Below are 22,978 nucleotides of genomic sequence, written 5' to 3' on the forward strand. Positions count from 1 at the left end.
CAAGGAAAACAAATAAGCAAACATGAAAGAGGACACCATAAGTAGCTCATCAGTACAACACTTCCTCTTTCTCCTATGTGGGTGTGTGAAATTGGATGCATTTATATGTCCTACATATATAAATATGAGAGAACATACGGTTGAAGACAGTGAATCCCACCATTTATAAACTATAGCCACACAGAATATCTTGCTTCCTTACTCTGGGATGAAAGACTGCTCAGTTCTGAATGTTAGAGGAGCTGGGCATTAAAACTAGGAGCCTCATAGAATCTGTGTCTACACACATCAATGAAGGTGAGAAAAAGATAATTTCCTAAAACATGTCATTAATCATTATTCTCCCTCTATATCTGCCTTGCTTATTAATAGTAATATGGAGATAACAAAAAAAAATGGAGGAGTTGAGAAAATATGGAATGGTGACATGATGCACATCTCCATGTTTCTCAACAGGGACTACTACAGGAATAGCAGCATGAAAATGTTTAAGAAATCAGTGTAAGAATAACAAAAGTGTAAATGTTAAATAGTGGGAATGTAATAGAAATCTATCAATGCAAACTGATTCTAAGATTCATGGTGATATTTTCTGTTGTTTGTCTTTGAATTACCACCAGAATTATTGCTGGGGCTCAGGGTCAGCAGTATGACTCCAATGCTGCTGATGGCTATTACTTTTCCATTGTTTCTCTTTCTGCTTTTCGACTTCCTTATATCGGGTGAGAGTTATTTCAGAGGATTTCAAAATAGAGGGAGAGATAAAGGAAGACACCTGCAAGCCTGCTCAGGTGGTGAATAGAGGCTGCTACCTTTTCCTTAGGGTAATGCCTGCACTCAAATAGTATGCCACAGCCAGGCCTCCTAAAGGTGACAAGTTAAATTTCAATATATGTTAACATCCAATTTGACTTACATTTCTTTTTTTTTAAATGTTTATTTTATTTATTCCCTTTTGTTGCCCTTGTTGTTTTATTGTTGTAGTTATTATTGTTGTTGTTGTTGGATAGGACAGAGAGAAATGGAGAGAGGAGGAGAGAAAGATAGACACCTGCAGACCTGCTTCACCGCCTGTGAAGCGACTCCCCTGCAGGTGGGGCCCGGGGTTCGAACCGGGATCCTTATGCCGGTCCTTGTGCTTTGCGCAACCTGCGCTTAAACCGCTGTGCTACCGCCCGACTCCCTTGACTTACATTTAACAACTCTTCTCTCAATTCTTTTAATGATGTTTTTTGACGTTCCGTCTGTGGTATTATAGCACTCACTCCTTTTTTGTCTCTCCTTTCCCGTCTGTCCATGATTTGTTTCAGCATTAAATTCTTGTATTGCATTCTTTCCACATCTTCTTTCAGCATTAAATTCTCATGTCGCACTGTTTCCATGTCCCGTTTCAGCATTAAATTCTCGTTTTGCATAGTTTCCATGTCTTGTTTCAGCATTAAATTCTCGTGTTTCATTGTTTCCATGTCTCTCTTTAGGGTAGCAATTTCATCCTGTAGCTTTTGGTTTGTATCCAGTATATTGCTTTGAGTTGCAGGACTTCCAGTATCCTAAGTAAAGGATAGAAGACTTTCAGCTAACAGGAAAATGACAGATTACAATTTTCTCTGCGACTATAAACACTGCTTGATTAATCTTTAGAGTTTAAAGCAGTATAAGTGTGCAACTATTCAAAATTTTAGGTCAGAGATGGTGACTCCATATTACATCTCAATTCTTGCAGGGGTGAGCCCTGGCTTTTTGATTCTGAGCTGGTATATAAACAAGGAAGACAAATAAACATGCAAACATAAAAGAGGACATCACAAGTAGCTCATCAGTGCAACACTTCATTTCCTTCCTACATGTGTCTGTGTGTGGGTGGGTGCATTTATATGTTCTACATATATAAACACGATAGTGCATACAGTTGAAGATAGTGAATCTAACCAAATAAATCTATAGCCACAGATATTTTCTTGATTCCTTCCTCTGTGACTGAAGATCGCTCAGTTCTGAATGTTAGAGGAGTTGGGCATTAAACCTAGGAGACTCATAGATTCTATGTCTACACACATCAGTGAAGGTGAGAAAAAGACAATTTCCTAAAACATGTCATGAATCACTATTCTCTATATCTGCCTTGCTTATTCATAGTAATACAGACACAACTCTAAAATGTTGCTGAGTGGAGAAAACATTAAATGGTGAAATGATGCACATTTCCAAATTTCTCAATAGTGAATAGTACAGGAATAGCACAGGAACAAAAAAAAGAATTAAGTATATTGGAGGTGGAGCCAAGATGGCGGACTGAGAAGCAGCTACAGGTCTGAATTCAGACAACAACTGCTGGAAACGGTAGGATTTTCTGCCTTCAGCAGGAAAGTGGATTTGGGGTCCCAGCTGTGACACCAAGGGGGTGAATGTAGCCCAATTTGGGTTAGAATATAGAGGAAAAAAGAAAGGAAAATTGTTTTTTTATTATTCCCAAAGTGCATAACCAGACACTGAGTGCCAGAGAGCTGCTCCTAGCAGGCTTCCCTGCTGAGCTTCTTTCTTTACCAAGATTCCTGGCCCAACATGGGTTCCATTCTAAGCCTATTCCTTTCTGAAACCCTTGGCTCCTTTTCTTTCTAAGTGGCCAATTGGATCTACTAAAGGGAAAGACTGCCTTGAGGTGCTTTTGTTGTTGTTGTTTGTTTTACTTTCTTAACAATCAGCTGCCTTTGCTAAGGCAGCTTGAGGCAACCTGGGACAGGTTTTTTACCCTGCTCTATTTGATGATTAATATTATATAAAGGTGTGTCTCTTTCCCCCCCCTCCTTTGGGTTGACCAGAATTAACTCTTAGTGTATTTTTCATTGCTAGGGGATTAGGAATCATTGCAAGAGGAACTTGTTTCACTACTCCTACCTCCTCTTCCCACTCTCCCATTCTCACTCCTCCTAGCTAATTAAAAAATAAAATAAAATAATTAATTAAAAAACTTTCCTTTCACTGCTCTTTTATTACAGTTCTATTTCTTATATTTTTTCTTTTCTCTCTCTTGATTCTTCTTATTCATTTTTTTCTGGTCTTCCTTTCTTCCTTCCTCCGGCTTTCTGAATTCACTGGTATTCCTTTGTGAATTATTTTGGGGAAGAAATCTGATTCAGAGTGGACTTTCTATGTGTGTATCTCTGCTCTACTTCCCTTTCTTCTCTAGCTACCTCTAGAATATACAATGGGTAGTAGATTTACATAATTGTCTATTCTTGCTATCCCTTTTTTCCTTTCTCTTTCTTCTTCACTTGGAATTGGTTGCTATGTTTTCACCGACTGGAGACATTGTGTGGCTAACTGGTAGTGGTTAAACTGCTTCAATCCTTGCTTCAGTTGCTATTGTAATTTCTGACGTTGGTGATTGCATTTGTCATAAAGGTATTTAGTACAGTGTTGCTTGTACTCAAAACACAAAAAGTGAGGAACAACAGAACATAAAAATAAGAAACACATTAATAAAATAAATGGGTAGATCAACTGCTACTACAGCGAATGAAGACAAGAGCCCAGAAGAAACTACAAATCAGCCAGAAGTAACCATAGATAAGAAAAGTATGCAAGAAATAATAAATTTATTAATCACAGAAATGAAAACAACTTTGGAGGAAAGGAATGGCAGTGTTAGGGAAACAACAGTTGAGACCCTCAAGGAAAATACTGATTAGTTGAGGCAATTAGAGAACTGAAAGCTGAAATAGCTGAACTGAGGAAAGCAGCTGTGGGAAGGGAAAGCTGACTAACAGAAGCAGAAAACAGAGTCAGACAGAGGATGAGCTAGAGAAAACAAAGAGGGGAAAGAGCTCAAAAAGAGATTTAGAGACACTGAAAACAACAACAGAAACATGGGATGATCTCAAAAAGATAACATTCATATAATTGGCCTGCCAGAGGACAACTGAGAGGAAGGGGAAGGAAACATTCTAGAGGAAATTATAGAAAAATTCCCAGACTTGAACAATAGAAAGGACATTAAGATTCAAGAGACCCAGACAGTTCCAAACAGAATCAACCCAGACCTGAAGACACCAAGACACATCATAATCACAATGAAAATAAGTCAGGATAAAGAAAGGATACTAAAGGCTGCAAGAGAGAAACAAAAAGTCACATACAGGGGGAAACCCATAAGACTATCAGCAGACTTCTCCACTCAGACTCTTAAAAGCCAGAAGAGAATGGCAAGATATTGAGCCCTGAATGAAAGAGGGTTTCAACCAAGGATAATATATCCTGCTAGACTTTCATTCAAACTAGATGGAGGGATCAAAACCTTCTTAGACAAACAGCAGTTAAAGGAAGCAACCATCTCCCAGAGCGATAGAGAATGGGAAAGCTATAGGAGGAGGGGATGGGATATGGAGATTGGGTGGTGGGAATTGTGTGGAGTTGTACTTCTCCTACCCTATGGTTTTGTTAATTTATCCTTTCTTAAATAAAAAATAAATTTAATAAAAAGGAAGCAACCATCACCAAACTGGTCCTGAAAGAGGTTCTAAAAGACCTCTTATAAATAAGAACTTAACTATAATAGTTGCCATATATCAGAGCAAATAAAAATTCATTGAACAATGGCACTATAAAACATTAAATCCATAATATCAATAAATGTCAATGGCTTAAACTCACCCATCAAAAGACACAGAGTGGGAGGATGGATCAGAAAACATAACCCAACCATATGCTGCTTGCAGGAATCCTATCTGACAAAACAAGATAAACACAGACTTAAAGTGAAAGGATGGAAAACTATCATACAGACTAATGGACCACAAAAAAAAAAAAAAAAAAAAAAAAAAGCTGGAACAGCCATTCTCATCTCTGACACAATAGATTTTAAATTGAATAAAGTAATAAAAGATAGGCAAGAACTTAACATAATTATTAGAATATCAATCAGCCAAGAAGACTTAACAATTTTTAACATCTATGCAGCCAATGAGGGACCATCTAAATAATCAAGCACCTACTGAAAAAACTTCAAAAATACATCAATAGTAATACAATAATAGTGGGAGATTTTAACACCCCACTCTCACATTTAGACAGATCAACAAAGAAACAAGAGAATTAAATGAAGAGATGGTCAGACTAGACCTCCTGGACATCTTCAGAGCCCTTCACCCCAACAAACTGGAATACATATTCTTCTCAAATCCACACTACACATACTCAAGGATAGACCACGTGTTAGGCCACAAAGACAGCATCAATAAATTCAAGATCATTGAAATCATCCCAAGTTTGCTCTCAGACCACAGTGGAGTAAAACACATTTAACAACAAACAGAAAATTATTAAAAGAGACAGAATTTGGAAACTAAACAACATACTGCTTAAGAACCACTAGGTCAGAGAATCACTCAAGCAAGAAATTCAAATGTTACTGGAAACAAATGAAGATGACACAACCTATCAAAATATTTGGGACACAGCTAAAGCAGTATTGAGAGGGAAACTTATAGCTATACAATCAAATATTAAACAACAACAAAAAGCTCAAATGAACAACCTTACTGCACACCTCAAGGACTTAGAGGAAGAGAAACAAAGGAACCCTAAAGCAACTGGAAGGACAGAAATCACTAAAATTAGAGCAGAGATAAACAACATTGAAAATAAGAGAACCACACAGAAGATCAATGAAGCCAAATGTTGGTTCTTTGAAAGATTAAACAAAATGGACAACCCCCCTAGCCAGACTCACTAAACAAAAACGGGAGAAGATTTAAATAGAATTGTAAATGATAGAGGACATATCACAACTGACACCACAGAAATCCAGAGAATCATGCAAAGTTCTATGAAGAATTATACGCCACCAAGCTAGAAAATCTGGAAGAAATGGAAGAATTCCTAGAAGCATATGCCCTTCCAAAACTGAACCAAGAAGAACTACAAAACCTAAATGCTACAATCACAGACAAAGAAATTGAAACCGTTATTAAGAATCTCCACAACAACAAGACTCCTGGACCAGAAGGCTTCACAAACGAATTCTAAAAAACCTTCAGGAAACAGTTAATAACCATATTTCTAAAGCTTTTCCATAAGGTCGAAGAAACAGGAACACTCCCTTCCAACTTCTATGAAGCCAACATCACCCTGAAACCAAAAGCAGATAGGGACACAACAAAAAAGGAAACTACAGACCAATATCTCTGATGAACATAGATGCCAAAATATTAAACAAGATCTTGGCCAACTGGACACAGCAGCATATCAAAAAGGTTGTTCATCACGACCAAGGGGAATTTATCCCAAGGATTGCAAGGTTGGTTCAACATACGTAAGTCAATCAATGACATTCACCACACCAATAAAAGCAAAGCCAAAAACCACATGATTATCTCAATAGATGCAGAGAAAGCCTTTGACAAAATGCAACATCCATTCATGCTCAAAACCCTACAAAAAATAGGAATAGATGGGAAACTCCTCAAGATAGTGGAATCCATATATAGCAAACCTACAGCCAACATGATACTCAATGGACAGAAGCTGAAAGCACTTCCCCTCACATCAGAGACTAGACAGGACTGTCCACTATCACCATTACTCTTCAACACACCATTGGAAGTTCTTGCCATAGCAATCAGGCAAGAGAAAGAAATCAAAGGAATACAGACTGGAATGGAAGAAGTCAAGCTCTCACTATTTGCAGATGATATGATAGTATACATAGAAAAACCTCATGAATCCCGCATAAAACTACTGGAAGTTATTAGGCAATATAGCAAGGTGTCAGACTACAAAACCAATGTACAAAAATCAGTGGCATTTCTTTACGCAAACACTAAATCTGAAGAAGACGACATCGAGAAATCACTCCCATTCACAGTTGCAGAAACATCAATAAAATACCTAGGAGTAAAGCTGACCAAAGAAGTGAAAGACTTGTATACTGAAAACTATGAGTCTCTCTTCAAGGAAATAGAAACTGATACGAAGAAATGGAAAGACACCCTATGCTCATGGATTGGAAGAATATATATCATCAAAATGCATTTTCTCCCAGAGCAATATACAAATTAAATGCAATACCCATCGAAGTTCCACCAAACTTCTTTAAGAGAATAGAGCAAAAACTACAATAATTAATCTGGAACAAGTAAACACCTAGAATTGCCAAAACCATCTTGAGGAAAAGAAACAGAAATTGAGGCATCACACTCCCAGACCTCAAACTTTATTATGAAGCCATAATAACAAAAATAGGCACACAGAGCATTGAAACAGAATTGAAAGCCCAGAACTAAACCCCCATACCTATGGACATCTAATCTATGATAAGGGGGCCCAAAGTACTAAATGGAAGAAGGAGGCTCTCTTCAATAAATGTTTCTGTGAAAACTGGATTGAAACATGCAGAAGAATGAAACTGAACCACTTTACCTCACCAGAAACAATAAATCAACCCCAAATGTATTAAAGACCTACATGTTATACCAGAAACAATTAAATACTTAGAGGAAAACATTGGTAAAACACTTTCCCACCTAAACCTCAAGGACATCTTTGATGAAACAAACCCAACTGCGAGGAAGACTAAAGCAGAAACAAACAAGTAGGACTATATCAAATTGAAAAGCTTCTGCACAGCCAAAAGAAACTATCACACAAAACAAGAGACCCCCTCACAGAATGGGAGAAGATCTTTACATACCATACATCAGACAAGAGATTAATCACCAAAATATACAAAAAGCTCAGAAAACTTAGCACCAAAATAGCAAATGACACCATCCATAAATGGGCAGTGGATATGCACAAGACATTCATCCCAGAGGAGATCCAAAAGGCTAACAAACATATGAAAAACTGCTCTAGGTCACTGATTGTCAGAGAAATGTAAATTAAGACAACATTGAGATACCACCTCACTCCTGTTAGAATGGCATACATCAAAAAGGACAGCAGCAACAAATGACTCTAGGTTGCATGAATCCATATTCGATGGCAGCACCCTCAGCATAAGGTTTGCTCTCTAATATTGTGTCAGGACTATTGCTGCACAGGCTTTGTTCTTTATGAACCTTTAGGAAAGTTTCATATTGGGGAAATGTTTGTTAGTGGACTCCTTAAAGGAGCTTTAGTTTTAATTAAATTATCCATAGAAGTAGTTCAATGATTTTCATCAATGAATGAAATGATTGGAACTTCTTTTAGTTTATCATTACATATCTCTAACTGTTAAACTGCTCCTTAATTCTGAGTGAAAGAAGCAGAAGTAACAAATATTTCTGAAAGGCCATTCCTAAGCAGGGAACTTATTTCCTGCTCCTCTTCTGCCCCCAACATTCCCGAACCATCCTGACTGCCAAAGAAAGAGGCTTGAATAAACACAAACATAATCAGCCATATTTCAGTGCTGTTATAATTTGGTTCTTCCGTCACTACAGGTAGTTTCTCTCTTGCTCTAGTTATACCTAATACAAGGCAATTGCACATTGTCTATCAACATAAATGGTTATTATTTAAGTAACATACAAGTCATGTGTACCATACCATGTACTTTGTATCAAGCCATACTGTCCGGAGCCTGAAAGAAAAGAGGGAAAAGAATGATTTCAGGCAAATGTCATGTAATTATTACAAAGAACGAACTAAAGTTTATCGGAATAAACTCTCGGCATTGTACATTTCAGATTCCTTGAGAATTATCAAAGTAAAGGAATCAATATTATCATTCTCTGCTACCCACTGTTGCCCAATGTAGCATCTGGATTCCGTATACATGGAAAGGTTTCTATACAATGTGCAAAACAGCAAAATAGTCTAGAGTTGAGATCTGACTCTAAGCATTCACCAATATGCAGACTGTGTTCCATTCAAAGCTAGATTGATCCTGACAAGACCAACTATTGACTTCTCAACATCGGTCACTGACCCTGCTTGGTACATTGAGCATGCCACTTGCACTTGAATTCTTTTGACCCTGAAATATAGCCTGTGCAGTGCTCTTCATAACAGGCTGCTTCTTGTGCACAAATCTCCTGTTTGCCGTCATACACAGAACTAGTCTTATGTCTTCATCAGGTGCAAAGTGCTCAACACAGTCACACCTACTTGTTCCAATGGCTCTGTTCTCACCATTAGTATTTAAAATGCTTCATACTTATTACTGCTGTGCAGATGTCCCCTCAGGCTAGTGCCAGTTCCCACAAGAGTTGGGACATTCTCGGAGTACCTTTCCCAACCAATCCTATCCCGGCTCGTCACTCCCGGTTTTTGCCCTAGATAGCCTTTCTTCTTCCATGCCTCACTCTCTTCCTGGCCTTTCACTTCAGTGATTAGATGCAGGGGAGGTTGCTGCATGAGGCATCCATTTTGGCTAGCTCCACGTGGCCCAAACCATTGCACTCTCACCCAACTCTGAGTTGCCAGCACGAATAAAGAATTGTGTTCCCTCTCTGCTCTGGATCTCCTCTCTCTTACCTCCGTGACAGCATGACATATTACTATAATTGTAAAATCTTTGTATAATACCGTAATGGGTATGCATATAATATCTGTGCTTATATGTGGATGTTCCACTTTAAGAATGCAGAGCCACTGCTATAAATCTTCCCATGATTGGATCATGAGCTTACAATGATCTCATCTATTCCTTGTTGAATAAGGTCACTCCCCTCAGATTGACAAGTGCTGAGAATAAAATTCAGAGCCCCAATCATGAAACTCCTGTTTCTGCCACTGGCCCAACTCCAGATCCCACTACTATCTTTATAAAATAATGCATTTCAACCTACATGATTATTTTTTTCATATTTTTTGATTCCCTTTTGTTAACCCTGTTTATGGTTGTAGTTATTATAGTTGTTGTTATTGAACTTATTATTGATGGATACAACAGACAGAAATAGAGAGAGGATGGGAAGAGGGTGGAGAGAAAGATAGACACCTGCAGACCTGCTTCACCACTTGGGAAATGCCTCCCCTGAGTTGGGGACTCAAACTGGGATCCTTAGGCAGGTCCTTGCACTTTGTATCACCTGTGCTTAACCTGGTGCACTTAACCCACTGTGATATAGCCTGAGTCCCCAATTTGATTCTTATAGAGAAATTGCAGACACATCAAGTTTAATAAGTATGGCTTTCTCTTATGAATTATTCCTAAAAGCACAAAAATTCAGATACCCATATAACAACCTTTTCTTTCTTAAATCATGATATATTGGTACACCTGTTAGAATGTATATGCCAGAATGTGTATGACCCAGGATTCAAGACTCAGGTCAGTCACCTAAGGGACTAATCTCATGAGTCATGAAGTAGTGGTGTCGGTCTTTCTCTATTTCCCCAGTGCAACTAACTTTTAAATAAATATATATATATAATAAATGTATATATGTATTTATTACTACATAGAGATAGGGAGAAATTGAGAGGGGGAAATAAAGAGAAAATGAGACATAGAAACCCCTGAAGCTCTGCTTCACCACTCATGAAGCTTTCCCCCTGCAGGTAGACATCAGTGACTTGAACCTAGGTCCTTGTGCACTGTCGTTTATGTGCTTAACAGGGTGTGCCACCGCCTGGCTCCCTGTAAGTCATTTTTATATGAAAAAATGTTTTAAAATATGTAAAAAATTAAATAAAAACCTTTTTGAAAATATTTTTATTTATTTTATTTTTGGTGAAGAGATGAAGAGAAAGAGACAGAGAGAAACCCCAGAGCACTGCTCAGTTCTGGCTTATGGTGATACTGGGGGGATTGAACCTGGGACTAAGGATCCTCAGGCAAGAAAGGCTGTTTGCATAAGCATTATGCTATCTCCAACCACCCGCCACCCAAATAAAAAACTTTTAAGGCACATTCATTCCAATGTATTAATTCCTTTAATGCCTTTCTGAATATATATGATTTTCTAAAGGATTAATTCATCTTTATTGTAGTTTCATTGTCAGTGCAATCTTTAAGTAATTAGCTAATTATCATTGGCTAGTGTAAAACTAGATCATTACACATGCATATTTTTTGCTCAGAACCTGACTTTCATTCTTTTTATTTCAGGCAGAGATAATAAGGGCACAGGGACCTCAGTGAATGAGACCTTCTCGTGTAGTGGCACTCCCCTGTGGTATAAGGACTTCAATACTGGCTGTACAGTTAGTGAGCTGCGCCTTACCCACTGAACGAACCCTCAGCCCTAAAAGACGCATTTACTGTAATGACTTCATATGTGTACCATCAGCTTTGCCTGGTATAGTTTAGATTTCTCTATACTAGTCTTTGAAACTGAATGGCATTTTCAGTAACAAGTTTTATTTGTTTTGCTTTACTAAGCAATAAAGAATTTGAAGATGTTACCTCCTCGGAGTGTAGCCTATCTCCGTTTGAAGTTCATCAAGGGTTAGTGTAGCACGCTTCTCAAGCACTGGTGTAACTACAGAGATTTCTGATGCCAATCTCCTCTCTCCTTTTTCTTTTGTCTCCTTCATTACAGATTGGTAACTACAATGTACAATATGAAGAAGATGATCAATGCTTCATAATAATACAACTGGTAAAGAAACAGACTTACCCATAACTATGTCCATTTCCAAAATCATGTACTGAGAACTGTTGGGCAGCCCCCCTGCTCTGCTCCGTCTCTGATATTATGGTCTATTAACATAATCATTGTTTTGATGAGAGCCACCCTGCCTGCAGGGTATTAATTAATCCCACCAGGTAAAACCTTCGCAACAGTTGCTATGGAAGCTTTCTACCTTTGTGCTCTTTCCTTTTCTCCACCCTTTTTCCTAGCCTTTTCCTATTCTGACTTGAAACTTCCATTTCAAAAGATATAAAGGTGTTGTCTCTGATCAATAAAGATGCATTGCATTCCCACTCCGTCATGAGTTCCTGGTACGTCTCGTGTCACTGAGTAATCAGCAGCCCAGGTTGGCTCTGGTCGAGTTCTCTCCAACCCAGAGAGAACATGCTTGGGAAGAAACAACCTCACGCTTGCCTGGCAGAGATACAGCACCCTCTCTGTCCCAGCCCTTCCCTACATTCCCTAGGAATAGATCAATTATACAGTGATATATTGCCCTCCACTTACCTTTCACAATTTGCAGCTCTTCTCTTCTGCATGCGGTCACCTAATCCATTGTTGAAACCAGAAACATCTGTTTTGCTTTGTGGAACTGCCATTCTACTACTTGAGTGCACTCTTTCTTCTTTTACCTTCATCAATGTTCAGTATAAGGAACACTGTTTATTATTTTATTACTAAAGAAGTTTTCACTTAAACTGCTTTATGATTAGAATTATTTTTATCATTTTAATGAATAAAATTATTTGAACTTATCACTACAGATCACTAGTTGTTTCATAAATTGCTCTCTGAGTTAATGAACATTCCTGAGAGGTCAGTCATGATTTGTGAACTGATTTACATCCATCCACTGTGCACTCCCCAACATTTTCAATCCCCACTGACTAGGAAAGTAGTAGACAGACAGATGCAAACACGATCAGCCAGATTTAAGTGGTGTGATGTTGTGGTGCTTCAGTAACTAAGCACTGAACTCTTCTTGGCTTGATTACTTTTTTCCCGCTTTTCAAATGGTGTTGGGTGCTAGCAAATGTTCAGTTCTGTTTACAAAGACATGAAGCAGTATTTACCACAATAGAAGCCACAGGTCATTACGGTGCTTACCAAGTGTGAGAACAGCATTCCAAAGAATGAGTCTTGTCCCCCCAATCTACATATTCAATAACCATACAAGAGTACAGCCAGATGAAAGAAAGCTAATTATAGCCTGAACCAACTCCAGCTATGTTGGTATGCATGAGACCCCTTCTGTTTCATTTGGTTTAAATCCCCCCTGCTTAACACTATTCTATTTACATAACCACTTCATTCTATTTATATAACCGCTGTTAACAAGCACCTCCCTCCAGGGCATTGGTTCAATCCCCACTGTTTCATGATATGTTTTTGCTCCACCCCCCCTCCTTGTCACACCCTGATCCTCTCCTTGTCACACTCTGATTGTCACCAGTCACTTTTCTCTCCACCTTCTCTATGTCACACCCTGTTTCCACCCTACTTGGCAAGTATATATAAAGACAGCATTGTGAGTTTTAGAGTACTGTACCTTGAGTTCAGCTTAGCTCGTCTTAGATTGTGCTGCGTCCTGCATGAATAAAGAGATACTGCCTACAGCTCAACTATGAGTCCCTGGTCGTCTGTTACCCGCCCGTGCCCGTGAAGCCAGCCTGGCGAAAACAACCTAACCCGTCGAAAACGACATATGGCGCCCAACGTGGGGCCAGACCTGCGCAACTCCCAGATAAGTGAAGACTTTGCCTACCTATGCACTATGGTCTTCTCTTCTACTTACGAAGAGGTTTGCCAAAGCCTCTACTGTTTCATCATGAGACAGTTACTCTGTCTCTGGAACATTTTGATCTGGGCCAAACTTTGTTTCCCTGACCGGGAACTTTGGTTTCTTATGACCGGGATAATAGAGCTTGGGAGATGCACGGAGATTTCTCCTTGGACTTTCTGGATTCCCTCTCTCATGTTTCCCGAGGAAAAGGACTACATTTCGCTCCAGGCCATAATTTCGTTCTTTATGACCGTGATCGTAGACCTTGGGATATGCATGGGGATTTCCCCTGGGACTTTCTGGACTTCTTCTCGAATGTTTCCCATGGAGAAGGACTACTCTAATTTGAAGAACATTCTCGAGTACCCTGGCAGTTCCCAAGTCTGGAGACATGTGGTTAGTTCTACTCTCCTGATTAGATTCTTTCTTCAATGGGAAGACGCTTTTAAAAATGGGTGCCTGAAGCAATCCAGCAGGAACAGTCAGAAACACCCTAAATGGAATTTCGAGGACCTTTTTGGACTAGGTCGCCCTCCGGGGATTCTTAATCCTACATGGTGAGATCTTGATAATCTGGTTCAAGTTGCGTTTCATAAGAGAATGATTTGAATGACTGAATTTTTGTTTGACATTGACTTAAAAAAAAAAATGCTGGACGCAGCCATGATTTCTAGAGACATCCAGAAACAATCCAAAAATTGTTTTTTCCCTCCTTTGATTTCTCTTTTACATCTTGACATGATTCTGAAACGTTTAATCCTGAAAACTGTATGAGTTATGGGTGGGGCAGATAGTGCAATGATTATGTTAATTATTCTCATGCCTGAGGCTTTTAATTGTGTTTCTTCTGTTTACCTTTCCACATTTTATTGAGTTTAAACTGTTTAAACAACCTTAAAATCATACTAGAAAGGACTTCCAATTATAATGGAGTTATCAATTATAGTAAACTTCTAATCTGCTACAAGTTTTGTTTGACAAGTAAGTGAATTTCAGCTGTCAAAGTCTTCACATGAAAAAGCATCTACTCAAATAGAATTCCTGGAAATCCATTTGGATCCTGTTCTCTGACATCGCCCCCGGAAACCAATGATGAGACCTGGCACGACCTGAAGAAACAGATTCACAGACTCCAAAGCTCACTCTCTACAGAAAAGCAGAATTCTGGTGGCCGACATTCCCCATCGAGACAGACGTGCAGCGTTTCATCCTCTGACATTTTCTTCTGTGGTCAGCTACTTTGGACTGACACCTCCATCGGACTTACTGGTACACGCTGCTGTGTTTCTGAAAGACTAACTTCAGCCAATTGCCTTGAGACTTTATAGACCATGTTCCCTCGCCTGCAGGCTCTGTCCCAGAGGCAGAAAACTCCCCCTCCTTATTAGGTTATGCCCACAGAGGCGTGAAGCGCCCCAAGAGGCAAGAGATGCCCACAGAGGCAGGAAACGCCCTTTGAGGCAAGAGATGCCCCCAGAGGCATGAAGCGTTCCCAGAGGCAAGAAATGCCCTTTCGCCTGCTAGGCCTTGCCCTTTGAGGCAAGAAAAGCTCCCCTTGGCATCACACTGGTTATTGCTGTTCGCCTATTTTGTTTTCCATGTCTTATGCCAGTTCTTTTGAAAACGCCTGTACGATATACGTTTCTGTTCACCCCACAATGGCCATTAGTTAAAAAGAAAGGGGGAACTGTTGGTATGCATGAGACCCCTTCTGTTTCATTTGGTTTAAATCCCCCCTGCTTAACACTATTCTATTTACATAACCACTTCATTCTATTTATATAACCGCTGTTAACAAGCACCTCCCTCCAGGGCATTGGTTCAATCCCCACTGTTTCATGATATGTTTTTGCTCCACCCCCCCTCCTTGTCACACCCTGATCCTCTCCTTGTCACACTCTGATTGTCACCAGTCACTTTTCTCTCCACCTTCTCTATGTCACACCCTGTTTCCACCCTACTTGGCAAGTATATATAAAGACAGCATTGTGAGTTTTAGAGTACTGTACCTTGAGTTCAGCTTAGCTCGTCTTAGATTGTGCTGCGTCCTGCATGAATAAAGAGATACTGCCTACAGCTCAACTATGAGTCCCTGGTCGTCTGTTACCCGCCCGTGCCCGTGAAGCCAGCCTGGCGAAAACAACCTAACCCGTCGAAAACGACACAGCTAGTGACTTCTTAGTAACACTAGTAACAGAAAGATCAATGCTAAGAACACGTCATATTATTCACACTTCTTAGAGCGCAATGCTGAATGGTTTTACTAATTAAACTAGTCAGGTAATTTGAAAGTGTTACCATGTTAGTACAACTTCATGCTATGCGTGATAGAATGGATTCATATAGCATCCATTTTTATAGAATTATATTTCAGCATGCTGTTAGTCTAGAGTTCAGTTTTCTAGAGTTCTGTGACACTTTATGCTCAGCATATTCCTTGAGATTTCAGGATGGGATTGTTCTGATTTTATTTTCAGTTTATTTTATTATTATTTTGTGACAGACTTACTGATGCATTCAGTACCATTACTGTGAATTCACTGAACCCAGTCATCATCTAACTTCTTATCCTCCTTCTCTACCTCCTCCTGTCCTCCTGCTGCTACTTCTTGCTCCTCCTCCCACTCCTTGTTATTTCTTCTCCTTTCTCTCTTCATTTTTCCTTTTTTTTTTTAAACAGATAGATTAAAGAGAAACTGACAATGAGGGAGAGAGAGAGAGACAGAAAAATAGATAGACTGTTAGGAATCTGTCCTGTGCTAAATAGGAATATATGTGGGCTCCAGGTCAGATCAGTGGGGTAAACAGATAATTTTATTTCTATACTTTCTAGTTTTGTAGCTACTCTCTGCTCTAATCCAGTATTCTAGCCCTAGTCTCAACTCTGACATTATCTTCCCAAACAATATTCTTAGTCTACCTCTATGTTAGCTTTCACACTCACGCAAAAATTACTAAAGTCATGTGGCCCCCTGGAACATACCTAAAATAGTCTTCCTATTCAGTGAAGCAAAGAAGAAGAAGAGAGATACCTGCAGTACTGCCCCACCACACATAAAGTGGATGCTTTCCCCATACAGGTGGGGGTAGGGACCAGGGATGAGAACCTGGGTCATTCTATCTGCTATCTTGTGTCCACTACTGGGTGTGCCCTTAGTCCCCCACCTTCAATACTTGATTTGTGTCTCTGGCTTTAGGAAGGATGTACAGTTCTCTACAAGGGCCCCCCAGAGTGATTCTCTGAATTCTCCTGGAGGGCAGCAGAGGTATGAGTCAGAGGGAGGGCTGGGGTCTTCAGGAACTAGGGGATGGCCTTCCTAGTGAGTCTGTTGCTATGGAGGCTGAGCTCCAATCAGGTATCTGCTTTCCCACTCTGTGGGATGACAGGTCAAAGTGGAGATTAACAGAGATTGTGCCCTGCCTATGTGCTATCAATCCTCCTTCCACACAGTGAATGAGAACACAAATGGCAGTGGTGTTAGCACTGACCCACTCCAAATACTCTGGGAAAAACAACACACCTTTGAGGACTGCTATGGGGCTGCATAGTATTCCATATACGCAATGGAATACTATGCAGCTACTAAGAACAATGAACTCTATTTCTCTGACCAATCTTGGTCAGAGCTAGTAGGAATTATGTTAAGTGAGCTAAGTAAGAAAGATAAAAATGAGTATGGGATGATGCCACTCATCAACAGAAGTTGAGAAAGAAAATCAGAAAGGGAAACTAAAAGCAGGATCTGACTAAATTGAAAGTAGGGCACCAAAGTAAAAACCCCGTGGTGAGGGAGAGAGTGGACATGCGGCTTCCTGGGTGAGGGGTGGGTAGAGGTGGGTGGTGGATGGGATACAATCTTTTAGTGATGGGAATGATGTTTATGTACACATCTATTAAATTGTAGTTATATAAATGACTGTTTAATTAATATGAGAGGGGGAAATTGATTGTATGTCTAACAAAGGGTATGATTTGTATGTCTTTCAAAGTTCACCCAATTAGCAAATAATGTGATGATAACAGTAACTGTCCATTGTCTTCTTGAACCCTAAGACAGCAGGAACCTCACATTTCCACTATAGTGCGTGAACTTCCCCCAGTCCTAGGACCCTAGGGTAAGACCCACTTTCCCATATGCTACTCCCAATTTTTATCAAATAATATTGCATCCACTGATTGCAACTTAATCAACGCAACGAGTGCCACCCCAGCATGCTTCACTTCAGATGGTGTCCAGAGACATCAGGTGTGGAACAACAACCCCTCATCTTCCTCACTCAGGTGAGACCTAACCTTTTATAGTATTCTCTTATTCCATTCCATGGTGCATTCCCCAATAAAGTTCCCAAACCTAGGTATAGTTCAGGTCCCCTGAAATAGAGCATATGTTCACACGTGCCCATAAACCATGGAAAAATATATACTTGAAAGCAGAAGTACATAAGAGTCTGCAGGGAGTACCCCCCCCAACACTTGATCTGCACTATACCAGCCTTTAGTTCCAGTAATAGTAGGGGATTTAAACACTTCACTCTCTCAACTTGACAGAATATATAGGCAAAAATTAATAAAGAAATGAGGGATGTATATTAAGAGACAGGTAAGCTATTGGACATTCTCAGAATCATTTACCCCAAGAAACTGGAATATACATTCTATTCAAGTCTACACAGAACATTCTCAAGGACAGACCATATGTTGGGTCACAAAACTCCTATTAAAGTGTAGTCATATAAACCACTATTTAATTAATATGAGAGGGGAAAATTGATCATATGTCTACAACTTTTTTAAACACAGACTGAGTCTTTTTAATACATAGGCTGAGTCTTTGATATGTTGACTCTCTCAAAAGCCTAGAACAAGGAGAACAGAAGCAACCAGCAGCACAGCTATATACAAGATGCTGTGTATTATACAGCAAACCCTAACAAAGGGACTTTTCAAAGTTAACCCAATTACCAAATAATGAGATGACAATAATAACTAACCATTGTCTTCTTGAACCTTAAGACAGCAGGAACCTCGCATTTCCACTACAGAGACTATCTCCCCCAGGCATGGAAGCTTAGGGTGGGGCCCACGTTCCTACATGCTTCTCTCAATTCAAATCAAATAACATTGCATCTGCGGATCGCAACCTAATCAGTGCAACGAGTGCCACCCCAACATGCTTCACCACAGACTGTGTCCAGAAACTTGAGGTGTGGAATGACAACCCTTCAGCTTCATGACTCAAGTGAGACCTTTCCTTTCAAAGTATTCTCTAATTCCATTCCAGGTGGTGCATTCCCCAATAAAGTCCCCAAACCTAGGTATAGTCCAGCTCCCCTGAGATAGAGCATATGTTCACATGGGCCCATAAACCAGGGAAAAATATAGATCTGAAATCAGAAGTACACAAGAGTCTGCAGGGAGTACCCCCCCAACACTTCATCTGCACTATACCAGCCTTTAGGTCCACGATTGTTCTACAATTTGTTAGTCGTATGTTAACTCTCTTTTCAGCCACCACGTTCCAGATGCCAGCATGATGCAGACCAGACTTCCCTGGACTGAGCACCACCCCACCAACGTGTCCTAGAGCCCCGCTTCCCAGAGAACCACCCTACAAGGGAAAGAGAGAGGCAGATAGGGAGTATGGAACGACCAGTCAATGCCCATGTTCAGCGGGGAAGCAATTACAGAAGCCAGACCTTCTACCTTCTACCTTCTGCAACCCACAATGACCCTGGGTCCATACTCACAGAGAGATAGAGAATGGGAAAGTTATCAGGGGATAGGATGGGATATAGAGATCGGGTTGTGTGAATTGTGTGTAGCTGTACCCCTCGTGTCCTACAGTTTTGTTAATGTCTCCTTTCTTAAATAAATAATATAAAAGACTCTAGGTTGCACGAATCCATATTCATTGGCAGCAGCCTCAGCATAAGGTTTGCTCTCTAATATTTTGTCAGGACTATTGCTGCACAGGCTTTGTTCTTTATGAACCTTTAGGAAAGTTTCATATTGGGGAAATGTTTGTTAGTGGACTCCTTAAAGTAGCTTTAGTTTTAATTAAATTATCCATAGAAGTAGCTCAATGATTTTTATGAATGAATGAAATGATTGGAACTTCTTTTAGTTTATCATTACAGATCTCTAACTGTTAAACTGCTCCTTAATTCTGAGTGAAAGAAGCAGAATTAACAAATATTTCTGAAAGGCCATTCCTAAGCAGGGAACGTATTTCTTGCTCCTCTTCTGCCCCCAACATTCCCGAACCATCCTGACTGCCAAAGAGAGAGGCTAGAATAAACACAAACATAGTCAGCCATATTTCAGTGCTGTTATAATTTGGTTCTTCCGTCACTACAGGTAGTTTCTCTCTTGCTCTAGTTATACCTAATACGAGGCAATTGCACATTGTCTATCAACATAAATGGTTATTTTTTAAGTAACATACAAGTCATGTGTACCATACCATGTACTTTGTATCAAGCCATACTGTCCTGAGCCTGAAAGAAAAGAGGGAAAAGAATGATTTCAGGAAAATGTCATGTAATTATTACAAAGAACAAACTCTAAGTTTATCAGAATAAACTCTCGGCATTGTACATTTCAGTTTCCTTGAGAATTATCAAAGTAAAGGAATCATAATTATCATTCTCTGATACCCACTGTTGCCCAATGTAGCATCTGGATTCCGTATACATGGAAAAGTTGCTATAGAATGTGCAAAACAGCAAAATAGTCTAGAGTTGAGATCTGACTCTAAGCATTCACCAATATGCAGACTGTGTTCCATTCAAAGCTATATTGATGCTGACAAGACCAACTATTGACTTCTCAACATCTGTCACTGACCCTGCTTGGTACATTGAGCATGCCACTTGCACTTGAATTCTTTTGACCCTGAAATATAGCCTGTGCAGTGCTCTTCATAACAGGCTGCTTCTTGTGCACAAATCTCCTGTTTGCCATCATACACAGAACTACTCTTATGTCTTCATCAGGTGCAAAGTGCTCAACAAAGTCACACCTACTTGTGCCAATGGCACTGTTCTCACCGTTAGTATTTAAAATGCTTCATACTTATTACTGCTGTGCAGATGTCCCCTTAGGCTAGTGCCAGTTCCCGCAAGAGTTGGGACATTCTCTGAGTACCTTTCCCAACCAATCCTATCCCGGCTCGTCACTCCCGGTTTTTTCCCTAGATAGCCTTTCTTCTTCCATGCCTCACTCTCTTCCTGGCCTTTCACTTCAGTGATTAGATGCAGGGAAGGTTGCTGCGTGAGGCATCCATTTTGGCTAGCTCCACGTGGCCCAAACCACTGCACTCTCACCCAACTCTGAGTTGCCAGCACGAATAAAGAATTGTGTTCCCTCTCTGCTCTGGATCTCCTCTCTCTTTCCTCCCTGTCACAGCATGACATATTACTATAATTGTAAAATCTTTGTATAATACCATAATGAGTATGCATATAATATCTGTGGTTATATGTGGATGTTCCAATTTAAGAATGCAGAGCCACTGCTATAAATCTTCCCATGATTGGATCATGAGCTTACAAGGATCTCATCTATTCCTTATTGAATAAGATCACTCCCCTCAGATTGACAAGTGCTGAGAATAAAATTCAGAGCCCCAATCATGAAACTCCTGACCACTGGCCCAACTCCAGAGCCCACTACTATCTTTATAAAATAATGCATTTCAACCTACATGATTACTTTTGTATATTTATTGATTCCCTTTTGTTAACCTTGTTTATGGTTGTAGTTATTGTTGTTATTGATTTTATTATTGATGGATACAACAGACATAAATAGAGGATGGAATGAGGATGGAGAGAAAGCTAGACACCTGTAGACCTGCTTCACCACTTGGGAAATGCCTCCCCTGAGTTGGGGACTCAAACTGGATCCTTAGGCAGGTCCTTACACTTTCCATCACCTGTGCTTAACCTGGGGCACTTAACCCGCTGTGATATAGCCTGACTCCCAATTTGATTCTTATAGAGAAATTGCAGACACATCAAGTTTAATAAGTATGGCTTTCTCTTATGAATTATTCCTAAAAGCACAAAAATTCAGATACCCATATAACAACCTTTTCTTTCTTAAATCAAGATATATTGTTACACCTGTTAGAATGTATATGCCAGAAAGTGTATGACCCAGGATTCAAGACTCAGGTCAGTCACTTCAGGGGCTAATCTCATGAGTCATGAAGTAGTGTTGTCGGTCTTTCTCTATTTCCCCAGTGCAACAAACTATTAAATAAATATATATATATAATAAATGTATATAAGTATATATGTATTTATTACTAGATAGAGATAGGGAGAAATTTAGAAGGGGAGATATAGAGAAAATGAGACATAGAAACACCTGAAGCTCTGCTTCACCACTCATGAAGCTTTCCCCCTGCAGGTAGACATCAGCGACTTGAACCTGGGTCCTTGTGCACTGTCGTGTATGTGCTTAACAGGGTGTGCCACCGCCGGGCCCCCTGTAAGTCATTTTTATATGAAAAAATATTTTAAAATATATAAAGAAAAATTAAATAAAAACCTTTTTGAAAATATTTTTATTTATTTTATTTTTGGTGAAGAGATGAAGAGAAAGAGACAGAGAGAAACCCCAGAGCACTGCTCAGTTCTGGCTTATGGTGATACAGGGGGGATTGAACCTGGGACTAAGGATCCTCAGGCAGGAGAGGCTGTTTGCATAAGCATTATGCTATCTCCACCCCCCCACCCCCGCCACCCAAATAAAAGCCTTTTAAGCCACATTCATTCCAATGTATTAATTCCTTTAATGCCTTTCTGAATATATATGATTTTCTAGAGGATTAATTCTTCCTTATTGTAGTTTCATATCAGTGCAATCTTTAAGTAATTAGCTAATTATCATTGGCTAGTGTAAAACTAGATCATTACACATGCATATTTTTTGCTCAGAACCTGACTTTCATTCTTTTTATTTCAGGCAGAGATAATAAGGGCACAGGGACCTCAGTGAATGAGACCGTCTAGTGTAGTGGCACTCCCCTGTGGTGTAAGGACTTCAATACTGGCTGTACAGTTAGTGAGCTGTGCCTTACCCACTGAACGAACCCTCAGCCCTAAAAGACGCATTTACTGTAATGACTTCATATGTGTACCATCAGCTTTGCCTGGTATAGTTTAGATTTCTCTATACTAGTCTTTGAAACTGAATGGCATTTTCAGTAACAACAGTTTTATTTGTTTTGCTTTACTAAGCAATAAAGAATTTGAAGATGTTACCTCCTCGGAGTGTAGCCTATCTCCGTTTGAAGTTCATCAAGGGTTAGTGTAGCACGCTTCTCAAGCACTGGTGTAACTACAGAGATTTCTGATGCCAATCTCCTCTCCCCTTTTCCTTTTGTCTCCTTCATTACAGATTGATAACTACAATTTACAATATGAAGAAGAAGAAGATCAATGTTTCATACAACTGGCAAAGAAACAGACTTATCCCTAACTATGTCCATTTCCAAAATCAGGTACTGAGAACTGTTGGGCAGCCCCCCTGCTCTGCTCCATCTCTGATATTATGGTCTATTAACATAATCATTGTTTTGATGCAGCCACCCTGCCTGCAGGGTATTAATTAATCTCACCA

At 39.7% G+C, this 22,978-nt stretch overlaps 2 protein-coding genes across 6 annotated transcripts in view; both read right to left on the reverse strand.

Moving 5' to 3' along the window:
• LOC103127055 (zinc finger protein 709-like) overlaps positions 1-22,978 on the reverse strand; it is a 1,044,365-nt gene that overhangs the window by 62,087 nt on the left and 959,300 nt on the right. The window lies entirely within an intron of this gene.
• LOC132535524 (uncharacterized) lies at positions 952-22,720 on the reverse strand. The gene is made up of 6 exons (XM_060181635.1): positions 22,621-22,720; positions 19,812-19,845; positions 12,072-12,196; positions 11,336-11,479; positions 8,530-8,563; positions 952-1,550 (listed from the first exon to the last, which is right to left on the reverse strand). Exons 2-6 carry the CDS (start codon positions 19,812-19,814, stop codon positions 1,122-1,124), a joined length of 735 nt encoding a protein of 244 aa, XP_060037618.1. The 5' UTR covers positions 19,815-19,845; positions 22,621-22,720; the 3' UTR covers positions 952-1,121.

The sequence above is a fragment of the Erinaceus europaeus genome, chromosome 23 (genome assembly GCF_950295315.1).
Source record: "Erinaceus europaeus chromosome 23, mEriEur2.1, whole genome shotgun sequence".
In the NCBI taxonomy this organism is placed as follows: Eukaryota; Metazoa; Chordata; class Mammalia; order Eulipotyphla; family Erinaceidae; genus Erinaceus; species Erinaceus europaeus.

Excerpts from the sequence above, each read along its gene's own strand:
- LOC132535524 (XM_060181635.1), bottom strand. Across the intron at positions 8,564-11,335 it reads ATAGGCTACACTCCGAGGAG|GCTCCGGACAGTATGGCTTG; the intron begins GTAACATCTTCA and ends CTTTTCTTTCAG. Across the intron at positions 1,551-8,529 it reads GGCTTGATACAAAGTACATG|GATACTGGAAGTCCTGCAAC; the intron begins GTATGGTACACA and ends TCCTTTACTTAG.